Source organism: Nicotiana tabacum, chromosome 14 (genome assembly GCF_000715075.1).
Source record: "Nicotiana tabacum cultivar K326 chromosome 14, ASM71507v2, whole genome shotgun sequence".
In the NCBI taxonomy this organism is placed as follows: Eukaryota; Viridiplantae; Streptophyta; class Magnoliopsida; order Solanales; family Solanaceae; genus Nicotiana; species Nicotiana tabacum.
Window position 1 is genome coordinate 31,006,116 of NC_134093.1, and position 15,129 is coordinate 31,021,244.

Genomic DNA, 15,129 nt, shown 5'->3' on the forward strand with positions numbered 1-15,129 from the left:
TATTTGAGTTATTCACAATTTTTATATTTCTATAGATAAAAAGAACTTTAATCATTCATTTGTTAAAGAATTTAAAGAGTCAACGGTGTAAATTAATGAATTCAACACATGATTTGCATAGGAATTATTGGGCGAGTCCCGAGCGTTGAGCATTAGGTGTGTTTAGGGCGCACAGTCGGGCTCTTAGGGGCGTAAGCCTCATAGAACTAAGCCCCACACATGAGTCTCACAACCACTCATTCCTCACAGTCACTCAGCGCTCGGCACTCACACTCAGTAGGTGCCTGCGCCCACTGGGGGTGTGTACATACTCGGGAGGGGCTCCTTCAGCCCAAGTGCTATATCAACCCAAATCGTGGCATAAATTAATGAAAACATGTTGTGGCGTGCAACTCAATCCCATAAATATCCTCACAATCAGGCCCTAGGCCTCACTCAGTCAGCAATCTCTCTTGTCTCTCGGGCTCTCAGAAATCAGGAAAATCAGCCCAAACAACAATAATATGATGTATCAACAAGAATAATAGAGACTGAGATACGATATGTGAATAAAACTGAGACTGGGTACAAATAGCATTTAGCGGGTAATTCAACATGTAACACGGCCTCTGTAGGTCCCAACAATACCAACACATAGCCTAAATATTGTCTCTAACATGATTCACAGTCAAATTTCTATAACACATGAAAAGCATATAGTTAATAACAAGTTTATTCAACTTCTCAGTTTCACGAAATGGACCAAGTCATATTTTCCACTTTGCACGCCCACACGTCTGTCACCTAGCATGTGCGTCACCTCCAAAATAATCATATAATACCAAAATCCGGGGTTTCATACCCTCAGGATCAGATTTAAAACTATTACGTACCTCAATCCGAGCAAAACTCTACTCCAATATACCTTTGCCTAGTGAATCGGCCTCCAAATGTCTCGAATCTAGCCACAAGCAGTACAATACAATTAATAAGGACTAAATGAATCAACTCCATAAGAAAAATATAAAATTATAAGCCAAAATCCGAAATTGGTCAAAAGCCGACCTAGGCTCACGTCTCAAAATCCGACAAAAGTCACAAAACCCGAAAGCCCATTCACTCACGAGTCTAACCATACCAAATTTATCAAAATCCAACATCAAATGGCCATTCAATTGCCCAAAATTAACTCTCCAAATCTCTAGCCTCAAACCCCCAAATTTCACCTCAAAAATACACCAACTAGATGGGAAATCGGTGGGGAAATATCATTATTGAAGAAAAATGAACACAAGGAGCTTACCTCAGTAATCTCTTCAAAACCCTCTCAAAAACCTCCAAAGTCCGAGCTCAAAATGATGAAAAATCTTGAAGTCTCGCATTTATAGGTTCTGCCTAGGTCTTCCGCACCTACGGCAACTTAGCCACTTCTGCGGTCTCGCAGGTGTGCCCCAGAGCCCGCTTCTATGTCTAACTCCGCACCTGTGTCCTTTTTTCCACTCCAGCGAACTCGCTTCTGCGAGACAAATCTCCGCCGAGCTTCAAGGCCAAATCCTCTTCTGCGGCCCTTCTACCGCATCTGCGGTCACGCAGATGCGTGAAAACCATCGCACATGTGACCTTCTGCTTCATCACTCTCTTGGCTGCTTCTGCGGGCACGCACCTGCGGTTCCCATTCCGCAGTTGCAATTACCCCAGTAATGGAAAACCTTCAGCAAGCTTACAACTTCAAAACTTGATCCGTTAATCACCTGAAATCAACCCGAGGCCCCCGGGACCTCAACCAAACATACCAACATGTCTTAAAACATCATGTGAACTTAGTCGAATCCAAAAATCACCTCAAATAACTTCAGAAACACGAATTTCACATGGATTCAAGCCTAATGAACTTTGAAATTTCTAAATTCTACAAATGACGTCAAAACTTATCAAACCACGTCCGATTGACCTCACATTTTGCACACAAGTTACAAATGACACCACAAACCCATTCCAACTTCCGAAATTCCAATCCGACTCCGATATCAAAAAGTTCACTCCCGGTCAAACTTTTCAAAAACTCAACTTTTGCCATTTCAAGCCTAATTCCAGTACGAACTTTCAAATCACAATCCGGACAAGCTCCTAAGTCCAAAATCACTAACGGAGCTAACGGAACTATCAAAATTTAAATCTAAGGTCGTTTACACATAAGTAGACATCCGGTCGATTTTTTTAACTTAAGCTTTTAATTATGAGACTAAGAGTCTCAATTCACTCTGAAATCTCTCCGGGCCCGAACCAACCAACCTGATAAGTCATAAAACAACAGTGAAGCACAAAAATGAGCAGAAAAAGGGAACGGGGCTATATTTCTTGAAACGACCTGCCGGATCATTACATACGCCATGTTAGACCGCTAAGGAGAGCCATTGTAGGGCCCCAATATTTTTAATAAGGATGTATTGGACATTTAGTAAATTATTAAAAATAAAACAAATAAATTAAATAAAACAAAACAAAAAAAAGGATGGAAACAAAAGGGCCAAAGCCCATTAGAAAGTAACCTACCAAGGTTTGAAAAAGGGTTTAGAAAGAAAAGAAACTTTTGGCTTCTGGAGAAAACGAGAAACAGAAGAAATAAACCAAAAGTAGAGAAAGAAAAAAAAAAGAAAAGAAAAAGAAAAACGCTTTGGACAAAGTATTTAAGAAGAACTGGGAGTTAAAATTGAAAGTATTAAAGTTCTCCTTCGACTCAAGAGGTTAACCTTCTTCTTCTCATCTGTTGAATTATTTCACTACATCTATGCAATTTCATGTAGTACAAAAGAATTCAACAAAGTACCTTTACACAATGTTTTATAGCCACACAAAATATATGTGCCTCATTTTACACCACAAGATCCAAAGTCTTCTCTCTTTTCTTAAATTTCGTGCTCAGTCAAATGGGTTCACATAAATTGAAACTGAGGGAGTACTAAATAGTTTGAAATCGATAGAATTATGGACTAGTTCTATGATTAAATATAAATACCTTTTTATTTACAAGATTTGTTTTTGACTAATTTAAATTAATCATAGCATGGGTAAATATACAATTAACACGAGATCGATGTTGATGTGGTTATAGATTGATTGGAGAAAGTCATAAGGATCGCTCGAGGTGACGAGTTGGTATTTCACACGAGTATTATGAGTAGTAATCTTACCACAATTTGTGTTTTCATAACTTGCATGGTTTATATATGATTTTGAAAATAAATGTGTTAATGATGCTTTGAAATTGCATGTGGGACAAGTCCTTTACTTGATATGGTACCGAACAATTTACTTAAGATGTTTACAGGTTAATCTAAATATTTTCACCGTTACTGGATATGTCTTACTGTTACTTGAGATATGATTACCGTTCCCGAAATAAAATTACAAGATTTGAAAGAAATGATATGCCCTTTGCTATTTCGAAAATGCTTTCGTACGAGTATTTACTGGTTATAAGAAAGAGTATAAATGGGAGGAGACTTTGAAGGATCCCGTAGCTAACGGTGGGTTCGTTAGACCTGGTGCACCTTGTATTTACCGGTTACCGAGTACAGTTATAGCTCTCGCTAGTAAGGTAAAACTAGCATACAATTACAGTTTTCCCTTGAGTAGGGACCTACAGTTATATTTGACTCTTTTTACGAAGGGGTCCACACAGTGATACAAATTACATGATCCTTCTTTGGAAACCTCCCAAATATAAAGATTTGCTATGAGACAGTGTTTACCAAGTTTATTACAGAATTTTTAATTGATTTTATTTATATGAAACACGTGATGAAACGGATTATTGTTTATTATTTCTGAAAGGACATTTTATTATATTTTCGGGTTAATAGGAATATTTTTTGACTTGTCCCCAATTAAAAACGGTTGTGGTTAAGAGTTATTACTCACTGAGTTAACGACTCACTCCTCGCTATTATTTTACAAAGACACTAGATGATGCGAGCGAGGATTTCGTTAATTAGAGTACACGAGTTGCTAGTTCCTGGTGAGCCCCCACACTTGTTCGTGTGGGCGAAGAATTTATTTATTGTTATTGTCTTTTCTTTTGAACTCTTAGAGTCGCTCCATAGTCATTCTTATTGGTGTCATGATGATTCATTCGTTATATTTGACTAGTTACTAGTATTGCACTTTCTCTCCATATTTTGAGATAGGTTTAGTATTATTATGTTGGTAATGGTAATGTTGGTGAAAATTTATTTTGGTTAGTTGATGAATATTGTGACTTATTTGGGTGAATATTGGTTGGTTATTAATTGTTTATTAGACAGAAAAACTTTTGGATAGTCTTAAAATAGGGGAAACTCTGTCCGATTTTCTGTAAATTACCGATGAGGCTTACTTGGGGGCACTTGCTTCCCAAGTGTTGGTCATGATCCTAAATTGGGTCGTGACAAAGTTGGTATCAGAGCCCTAGGTTATTCTTGTGACTAATGGAGCACATGTCAGTAGTAGAATCTCAATTTTGGTTATGTAGTCGGCCATTCCCATAATCGTGATTCTGCGAGAGCGTGATAGGATGTGTCTATCTTTCTTTCTTATTTTTTCTTACGTGTGAGACGATTAGGGTCAACTAATTGAATCTTTCACTGTTTATCTTATTACCATAAGACTCGATCTTGATCACTCGATTATATGAATAGGCGAGAGGTTCAGGGGGCATTAAATGTGGCCCTTGGCAGATAACCGTCAAGGGGAAGAGGTAGAGCTTCCTTAAAAGGACTATGAAAGGGTTCTTAAGCCACCATGAGAGGATTTCTTACCACCACGAGACGCTTGATAGGATCCTCTCCTGAAATAAGTATTATCCCACCAATATAGCCATATGAAAGTGTTATCGTTGAGGTACTTACCTCATCTTGATGGGTATAATGGATGGAATGGAATAATGGGCAACAAATGGGCTCCTAAAGGCCTCAAGCACCTACAATAACTAAGATGGTCGAAAATAGAGATATATCCTTAATAAAGTTCCTAAAAATTAAAACCACCATGTTTAATGTTTCTGATTGTTCGGAGGATCCTCAGAGGTTCTTAATGAAATATTTGCATTACGAGTTTTAGGATGCTCTAATAAGAGACTCATGGAGCTAAAAACTTACAGCCTGGGGAGCATGGTCAATAAATATATGGTATGATATTGTACTGTTAGGAACATAAATAGGTGCAACACAATTGATTTGGAATAAGTCTATAAACTATTCATGAATTGCTTTCTTCTTGGAAGCCAAAAACGTAAATCTACTAGGTAAGAAATTGGTTAACATACTAGGATACCGATATATGATACTAGACTTCCTCAGCTAGCTAGATACACATTATCTCAACCTTGAGGAATTATCTGAGGAGTGCTTAACCTTTTAAATAAGATATTAACCTCGTATACAAAAAGTATGGCCTATTCTATGATAGCTAGCTTGCTAAAGATATTGAAAATATAGATATGATAGGCATGCAACAAAGTTTTACGGAGAAAGTACAAGACTGAGAATTCTGTCGATGAGTATTTTAGTGCGAGTCAAACAACTGGAAACATAGACGGTAAGATTTTGAATGATCTTTCGGGGTTGTTAATCATGTGGGAGAATCTGAGTTAACCGAATATGTTTAATAAGCATGTCAAATTCAAGTTGAACATAAAGATATCCTAGTCAACTTGATATTACTTAATATGGTCTACTTTGAAATAGATCGGTTATATCTTCTTGCCATGCCACTCTCGATTTCCATGTAAAGGAAGTTGAGTTTGGGATACTGAATTAACCTAGTTTCATCCTAAAATATAAACAAGCTCCAAAGATAAATAAGGTTATATCATGTGTCAAAGCTCAACATTACTAAAGAATGATTGTTGGGGTCTCTTGGCTATGATAAGAGAAATAAGGGATAAGACACCTAGCTTGGAAAAGGTACCAATAGTTAGAGAATTATTTAATGTATTTTCTGAGAATTTACCAGGATTATCTCAGTAGCAGAAATAGACTTTGGCATCGATTTGATACCTAACATAACCTATATCGAAATCCCCATATGGCATGACACCAACAGAGTTAGAAAGAGCTAAATGAATAGTTGCAAGACCTAATAGACAATAGTTTTATTAGATTGAGTATAACTTCATGGGGTGCACCATTAGTACTATTTGTGAAAGAGGAAGATGGGTCATTAAGGATGTCCATCGACTAAAAGCAATTAAAAAGGTAACGATGCGCTATAAGTACCTATTGCCTCATATAAATGATCTGCTTAATGAATTTCTTAGTATCAGAGAATAATATATTCCTAGGGCAATATTTCAAACTCGGTATGATATTATATGGGTTCCTTGTGATATCTTTTGGACTTACAAATACTCCAGCTACATTGTTGGACTTAATGAATAGGGCATTCATGATGTTTTTGGGCAGATTTTCCATAGTATTTATTGATGATGTTACCCCGTAGCCAGGAAGAACATGAAGATTACGTGAAACTATATTATAGATGCTGCAAGAAAATTTTACTTATGCCATGTTCTCTGAGTGTGAGATTTGGCTAGACTTTGTGGTATTCCTCGGTAATATTATATCTGAAAAATAAGATTATGGTAGATCCTAAAAAGATAGAACCAGTTCAAAAAAATAGTCAAAACCCACTACTCCTTCATAAATCGCAGCTTCTCGGGCTTTGCAAACTACTTCAGGTAGTTTTTGCAGAAACATTTTGAATAGCAGCGCTGCTAACCAAGTAAACTTAGAAAAATGTAAAGTTCCAGCAGACGAAGTAATATGAGATTAACTTTCAGAAACAAAAAAAAAAAAGAAAAATATGTTTGGCAACCTGTATTAGTCTTACCATTATGTTCTAAAGGATTCATAGTGTTATGTAATACTTCCAATGTTGAATTAGGATATATTCTCATGTAGAATGATCACGTGATGGCTTATAATTCAAAAACTATAGAAACATTTGCAGAACTATCCCACTTATAGTTTGGAGATGACTATAATTGTATTTGCTCTGAGGGTCTGGAGACACTATTTGTGCGAGATTTATATAGACTACAAGAGTCTGAAGTACGTTTTCCAGCAGAGATATCTAGACCTTCAGCAACATAGATGGATAAAACTATTTAATGACTATGATTGTACTACTCTATATCATTTTGGAAAGTCCGTTGTTGTGGCTAATGCAAAAAATAAAAATAAAAAATAGGGTAGTTCGACGAATATAGCTCCTATAAAGAGACTTTTGGTTAAGAATATGCACAAACTAAATGGTATAGGTGTCTCATTTAGTGTGAAAAATTTTAGAGCCATTGTTGACTTGTGTTCAAGTAAGGTCTTCATTAGTAAAGTACATAAAGGCCACTTAATATAAATATGAGGTTCTAGCTAATAAAAGCAAAGATATAACTATTGACAGAAATTGTATTCTCGACTAGGTAACTACATTTGTGTACAAGATGTAAATGTGTTAAGATGAGTTATTTTTGAGGAGCTCACAACTCTAAATATGATGTACATTCAGAGCCTAGTAAGATATACCATCACTAGAAGAAAATTATATTTGTGGAAAAAGGAGGAAGATTAACTTAACCTTGTTTCTAACAGTTTAACTTGTTAGCATGTCAACCTTTATGACTTGCAGGCGCACTACAACAACTCAGGATTCCAAAGTGAAAATTGAATAGAATCAAAATAAATTTTATGACAAAACTACCTCAAACAATTAGAAGTTATAATTATATGTGGTAATAAGGTAACTAAAAATTGACTTACATGGTAGGCACACTTTTGCCAGTTAAAACTTCTCACACTGAGGATAAATATACTCAAATATACATGAATGGAAAATTATCAAACTATACGAGGTCTATCCATCATTTCTGATAGAAGATCACAATTTACTGCACGATTTTGAAAATCTTTCCAAGAAACATTGGTTACACGAGTAGATCTTAGTACTCTATTTTATTGACAGACATGCGAGCATTCTAAATGTACCATGCAGATCTTGAAGGATATGTTGAGAACTTATATTTTGAGTTTGGAGGTAGCTTATACGCTTACATATCTATAGTTGATTTTGCCTACAACGATCGCTCTCAGTCTAGTATTTAGGTGGCACCATATGGAGCCTTGTATAAGTGTATGATGTTGTTCTCCTGTCGGATGGTTTAAAGCCTATGAGACTAACTTTTTAGGACCCGACTTAGTACAAGAAGCTATTGACAAGGTCCAGTGATCAGATTGCTCACAACTCATAATAGACAAAAGTCTTATGCGGATAAGAGAAGAGAGTTAGTGTTCACAATCGAGGATATAGTGTTCCTACGAGTCTCCCCTATGAAAGGTGTGATGGGGTATGGGAAAAGAGGAAAGTTGAGCCCTAGGTTTATAGGACCGTATGAGGTACTAGACCGAGTGAGAGTTGTGTCTTATTGTTTGACATTTCCGTCTGAGTTATATTTTACTAATCCAGTGTTTCATGTCTGTATGCTAAAAAATATATATCGGACTTCTCTCAAGTTCTTGAAGCACCGACTATACCGCTTGATAAGAATTTATCTTGCGAGAATGAGTCGATGGCCATTGTTGATAGACAAGTAAGAAGACTACGGTCAAAAGAAATATTGTTCGTGAAAGTCTTATAGAGAAATCATACAGTTGAAGAAGCTATGTGGGAAGTGGAAGATGTTATGAGAGTCAAGTATCCTCACTTATTTCAGTCCACAGGTTGTACTAGAGTTAAATTCAGGGACCGAATTTCATAAGGTGGGGAGGATGTAGGGCCCCAATATCCCAGTTATTCAAATGGATGGGATTCTAAAGACAGGTGTCAACTTGGTCGAGGATTAGTCGGGAAAGCATCTCCATGCAAAGGATGAAGATATAAGGTGAAAGAGGACAACCTTGTCTAATGCCTCTACTAGAAATTGGTGGTTGCACCATTAACCAAGATTGCTATTTGGCTAGTATAGATGCAATTCATAATAAGACGTTTAATGTTTGGTGGAAAATTAAAGAAAATGAGAGTTCGATGGATGAAAGACCATTCAAGCCTATCGAAGGCTTTTTGAAGATCTAGTTTCAAGATCATGTTGGCTTTACTACCTCTCATCTTTTTGAATTGAGAAAAAATTTCCTAAATGATAATAGCATTATCACTTTCGCGTCTTCCTTTGATAAAACTGGCTTGAAAGGGGCTGACAATGTCCTCAAGGTCAACATTTTAAAAGTACATGTTTATAGTACATTAATAAGATCATAATCGATTTTTTTCAGATAATTTTTGTTCGTAATTTCTAGTTAGTAATAACATCGCCTGCAAAGTATCGAAAATTATATATATATATATATATATATATATATATATATATATATATATATATATATATATATATATTCTAAATCGTACCAATTAATCATGATGAAAAAATCTTTTCTGTTTCTCCTTTTCATTGGTGATTCATCTCTCTCACACACACTTTCTCTTCTTTTCCTGTTTCTTTTCTTCAATTCTAATGTGATACCTCACATGATTTAAGGATAACAAGTGTTAAAGATTGAGAGGAATATAACATACGAAAATGTGGAGAAAGGCAACCCATATAATTGCGAATGCAGGATTTCATTTCCATTAATTAATTTAAAAATAAAAAACATTCAATCCAATAAAAAAAACACCATGAATGTGGTGCAAGAAAAAAGGAAAAAGGAGAAAGAAAAAAAGACCAAGAGGCATACCTATTGCTAACTACTAAATTCATGAAGCCAGCAAGATATGATTTTTTTTTCAAGCATATATGCTAGCTACATATAGTTCTATTGATTTTTTTAAGTATATTTAGAGGTTTGGATGTATGTCCTCTTTCTCTAAATTAATATTTCTTGAGAAGGTTTTGGTCTAATCTCCCTCCAATATATATTTTCCTTTATGCTTTTATTGTTCAACATTTTCAATTCTTTGTCTTTGGCTTCTTCACAATCATCACTGAGCAACGAGCATGGTGAGAGCAATAGTCACTTACGCTTCCCAAAACAGCCCTGTTAAAAATTTAAAGTATAAATTGCCAATCAACACTCTCGTTATAAAATAAAATAAAATATAACACTAAGAAAAAATAAGCATTAGCTATAAAATTCGTCATTAGTCTGTCGCTAAATCATCCATCGCTAATATGATTAGTTTAGCGAAGAAAATATGTTTTTTAACGACAGAATTCATCTAACGCTAATATATTCATGTTTCTTTTAGTGTACGTAAACTCTAAAATGATTATGAGATCTACTATAGGATTATTTATTTTACCTTTTGAAAGCTCCATAGCCATGGCTGCCCATGACCAAGACAGAGGCGTGGTGCTTGTCAACAGCATCACACAGCACATTTCTAGCATCTCCTTCGACAACATCAAATTCAACATCAGTCACCCCTTTAGCATTGCATAATTGTTTTGCCTTCTCACAAACTCTTTGAGCTGTCTTTTTAATATCGGTTTCTACGAGCATGAGCACGTCGCTTGTTCCTACGTACCACATTAAAGAATCGATCAATCAGTTATATCTCAATCTCAAACTAGTTAAGGTCGGCTATATATATGCATTAGATCTCTTGTATTTTTCGGATCCAAGAGGATTATTCATCATAGGCGGATTTATAGGCAAAATTATGGAGCACGTGAACTCATGATCTCTCCGTAAAATTAGATTTTTTATGTATATATTTTCTAAAATTTGTATAATATTAACAATTGGCACTCATACTCCAAGAAAGTTAAATGATGCACTTGGTTGAATGTTGAATTAATTACCAAAAGGAATGGGGATCAATTTTTACCTAATATATTTTTTCATCATTTTTTTTAGTAGTGCACCCATGTACTAGAAATCCTAGATCCGCCTTTGTAATCGTCATAAATAGTGTCAGAGCTATATTTATTGAAGAAGTTCATCCGAATCCCCTTTGGCTGGAAATTTTAATGTGTATACACGTTAAAAAAAAGTGTATATATGTCAATTGTTGAATCCCCAATATATATAGAAGACAACATATTTTTGAATCCCCTCGATGAAATTAACAAATGGAGCATTTATAAGTAACGGATTAACCGAACCCAACGTTTTCAACATAAAATATAAATATATAAGTGAAAAACTATTAGAACTCACAATTTAAAAAATATAATGGGTGAAAACCTAAAGATTGAACCATAAACACGACAAAGCAATCAAATTGTATGGTTAGTACCTGGGCCAGCAAGACCTATAACAGAAGTTGGAGTAGTTTTTACGTGAACAATGACGAGCTTAAAAAGGGAATCTGTGACAAAGAAATGATCAAGAGTCCATTCTAGGGCATAGAAGCTGTGGTCAGTGTCATCTAGGGCAAAAATCATGGCTTGTTTTCCTGCCATTTGTGTCTGATGAATTGCTACAGAAGACCAAAAGCTTTGAATTGTTTGAAAACCAATCCAAACAATTCAAAGCTTTTTTCTACAAAGACCAAAAACTTTGTGTATAATTGGATGGAAAGAATAGTGATAATATTATGGGGATTTTATAGCTATTCTTTTTTCTAACTATGGCCCGTAAAACATGATTTGACCACTAATTTTAGTGGACATTATTCGACAGTTAGTTCTTTAATCCATAACTGAACGGAGGTTGTTAAGGAAGATGCTTGGTCTGGTTGTTTTGCCAGATATAATTATGCGAAAGAGTTTCTCTTTTAGAATTGATTTAATTAATGTTCTTGTCAAGTAGTTTAACTACCTAGGAAACCTAATGTTATGCTAAAGATGGATATTTTTCTTCTTCAGTAATCTTTGAGTGGCAAACTATAAAAGGTAATGAACTTTTACGTAGTTTAATTTATTATTCATATATTGAGAATAGTTAAATTGCTAATCTTCCTTTCACATTTCAGTGACGAAAAAAAGTCAAAACTGTTGAATCACAAAAATACTTTTGTCAAATTCTGTTCTCCGATTAGGTAAATGCAACTCGAAGAAATGCTAAGATGACAACATATTATTATTATAAAGTTAAGAAGAGTAAATTATATGTATTAATTGTGGAAGGATTATTAGTAACGGATCCAGAATTTTCATCGAGGGGTGTCAAAATATAAATAATTAGATATATCAAAAAGTCAAGGGGAGTCAACGTATATTAAATATACATAAAATAAAAAAGTTATCTAGTAAAATATTGTAATTTTCCGGCCAATGGGCGTCGCTTGACACCCCTTGCTTCAATGTGGCTCCGCCACTGATCTGACTTGTCATATTTCGCTGGGTGCCAATACTAATCAAATATGTAACGAAAAAGAAAAGATCAAATAATGACCTACAACTCGTAACCTAGTAACAATTACATAACCATAGTCTAATTTTTTAGCCTTTTGAATTCTTTTTCACGTAAAAGTCTCTGAAGGCCTTGTTAATTAAGAAATATGATTACATATCTTACCCGTAACTGCATTCAATCAAGAGATGTTTCAACTTGCATAATTTGTTGAAGGGTGTGGTAATATATGAAGCTAACTAGTTACTACTAGAGGTGTACATAGGTCGGGTTGGTTCGGATTTTGCAATTACCAAACCAAACCAATTGTATCGGGGTTTTAAATCTATAGACCAAAACAAACCAATAAAAGTCGAGTTTTTCAATATCGGATTTTCTCGGGTTTTTCGGGTTTTTCGGGGTTTTTTTCCGATAAACTTGTGCTCCAAATATTTCTATAGTCCTAAATATAATTTTACCAATAACAACCATGTTTTTATTTTTTAGCATTGACCTCAACTATGCTAGTCAATAGGTTGTATGGTTCCACTTTATAAAGGTCTCTACTTTATAAATTATTTTTCACTTTACACTAAAATGCTAATAAAAGCTTAAAGTAATTGACATGTCCAGCTTCAATTGAGCCTTAGATAAATAATTAGAAAGGGCAGGTTGGAGTATCATGGACAAATCAATTGCTTTAAGTATTGTAAAAAGTCTAATTTCTTCAACTGTCAAATCAACTGAACCTTACAGAAACAATATAATACAAAAGCTTCTTAATCGATTAAAAACCATGCACCAACTTTCTTTTAATTAATTACCTTAAAGTAGTAAAGATTCCAAAAATAATCATGAAGCAAATTGTAGTTAACTATCTCTCTAATCAATCCTCAAAGGTGAATCTGCATATTCCGAAAGAAAAAAAATAATTAACATATTTAATATTAAATAATATAAAAAAATAATTATACTCATTAACAATTAAATATAAATTATTACCTTCTTCAACTTGCTCAATTTTCTGGACTTCCTCTAACATGTCTTCAAACTTATATTCCTTGAAAATACATCAATATAAGAAATAATGTAGAAAATACATCACTCTTAATTTTATATAGTCCATATTATTTAACCAAATGATTCAAAATATAAGTAAAAAAGTTTTAATATCTTTTTAAGTAACAGTCAATTACTCATGTTAATCATCTAAGAGAAATAAAATAAATAAATAAATTCGATAATAGGGAGGAATACAACAGATTTGCAAAAAAAACTCGCTAATCGGAAAAAGAAAAATCTTAGTTAATTAGAAAAAAGCAAGGCGTATGTATGCAGCTAAAAGAAAACATGTAAAATGAGAAAGGGAAGAGCCTTACCGATGAGAGCAAAAGAGAGTTGATAGGGTTTGAGCTAATTGGGTGGTTTTGGAATGGAACGATAGGGTTTCTTGCTTTTGGAGAAGAGGCAAAATGATTTCAATTGTTTAAGTATTTTAGAACAGCTTTAGGACTAATCTAGTTTTGCTTTAGGACTAGATTTTGGTTTGGGCTCAATTATTCTTTTATGGGCCAGACAAAAATATATATTTACATGGGCTATAAAACCAACTTAAAATATTATGCTAAATACAGAAATTATAAAAAAATTAAGAAATATTTATAACTTACATTCTAATAAATATTTTTATCTATCTAATATATAAAATATGTATACATGTAATGTCGGATTGGTTTGGTTTCGGTTTTACTTTTTTTAGTTAATACCAAACCAACCCTATTATGGTCAGGTTTTATTTTTCAATACCAAATTAAGTCAAACCAAATCACTAGTCGGGTTTTTTTTCGGGTTGACTCGAATTTTTGGATTGGTGCGGGTTATCGGTTTCGTTTGTACACCCCTAGTTACTACTAATGGAACGATCCAATTCTTTTAACTTCTTTTCTCAAACTCAAAATTTCCTAATTCAAGTGCTAGTTCATTTCAAAAAGTTGGCCATGTCAATCAGAGTCTTTAATGCTATATTTCGCTTGCTCTCTCCCTCTCAAATTTAGACGGCAGAATCTTTTATTTTCTTTTTAAATAATTCTTCTAGATATTTTTTTGGAAGTCAAACAATCGGAAGAGATAACAGTAGAGTTCTTTAAACATAGTATTCAGGTAATACCGCTAAGAAAAACAATTAAATTTCATCATCAAAAGCACGACAAAAAGAAACATTTCGCTATTATTTTTAATCTTGACTTTCTCTACCTGTATGTTTTAGTGAACTATTTTGATTAACGGCATGGTTTTGAATTATATTATGGGATCGTGTGGCACGCCGTCCACTTATATATGATATTATGGGATCATGTGGCACGTCGTCCACTTATATATATATATATATCATGGGAACCGGAGTTTCTTCTGTTTATTTCTGATATTTCATTTTTACCTGTTACTCCCCAATAGCATGTCCCCTCGTAGCTTTACTTTGTATTATCTTATTATTGTTTCGACACGCTGTGATATAATAGTTAATAGGTTACGATATAAGTTTTGAAAATCAAAATCTAGTGTTTAAATCTCATCAAAGTCTCATTTTAAAATCGATATTCACCTTAGTATATTTTAAAATGCACAAAAACTATAGTAGGTGATAGATGTAAATATAAACATACACTTTGGATGCTTTATAGGTGATTAAACAACACTAATCACCATCTTAGACAGCAAGTATATTTCAAACTTTTCAATAAGTAACCTTAAAGTTTACTTTATATAATAAAACAAAATGCAAATATATCTATTTTTCTTTCCAATCCAAGGGTATTTTAGTTATAGCCCGTTTGGTCAAGCTTCTCCA

At 34.2% G+C, this 15,129-nt stretch overlaps 1 protein-coding gene across 1 annotated transcript; it reads right to left on the bottom strand.

The window, feature by feature from the left end:
• Positions 1 to 9,718: 9,718 nt before the first annotated feature.
• On the bottom strand, positions 9,719 to 11,522 carry LOC107818642 (universal stress protein PHOS34-like). Its single transcript, XM_016644681.2, has 3 exons — positions 11,245 to 11,522; positions 10,306 to 10,522; positions 9,719 to 10,040 (listed from the first exon to the last, which is right to left on the bottom strand). The coding sequence occupies exons 1-3, from the start codon at positions 11,408 to 11,410 to the stop codon at positions 9,953 to 9,955; spliced, it is 471 nt and encodes a 156-aa protein (XP_016500167.1). The 5' UTR covers positions 11,411 to 11,522; the 3' UTR covers positions 9,719 to 9,952.
• Between the last annotated feature and the right edge of the window lie 3,607 nt (positions 11,523 to 15,129).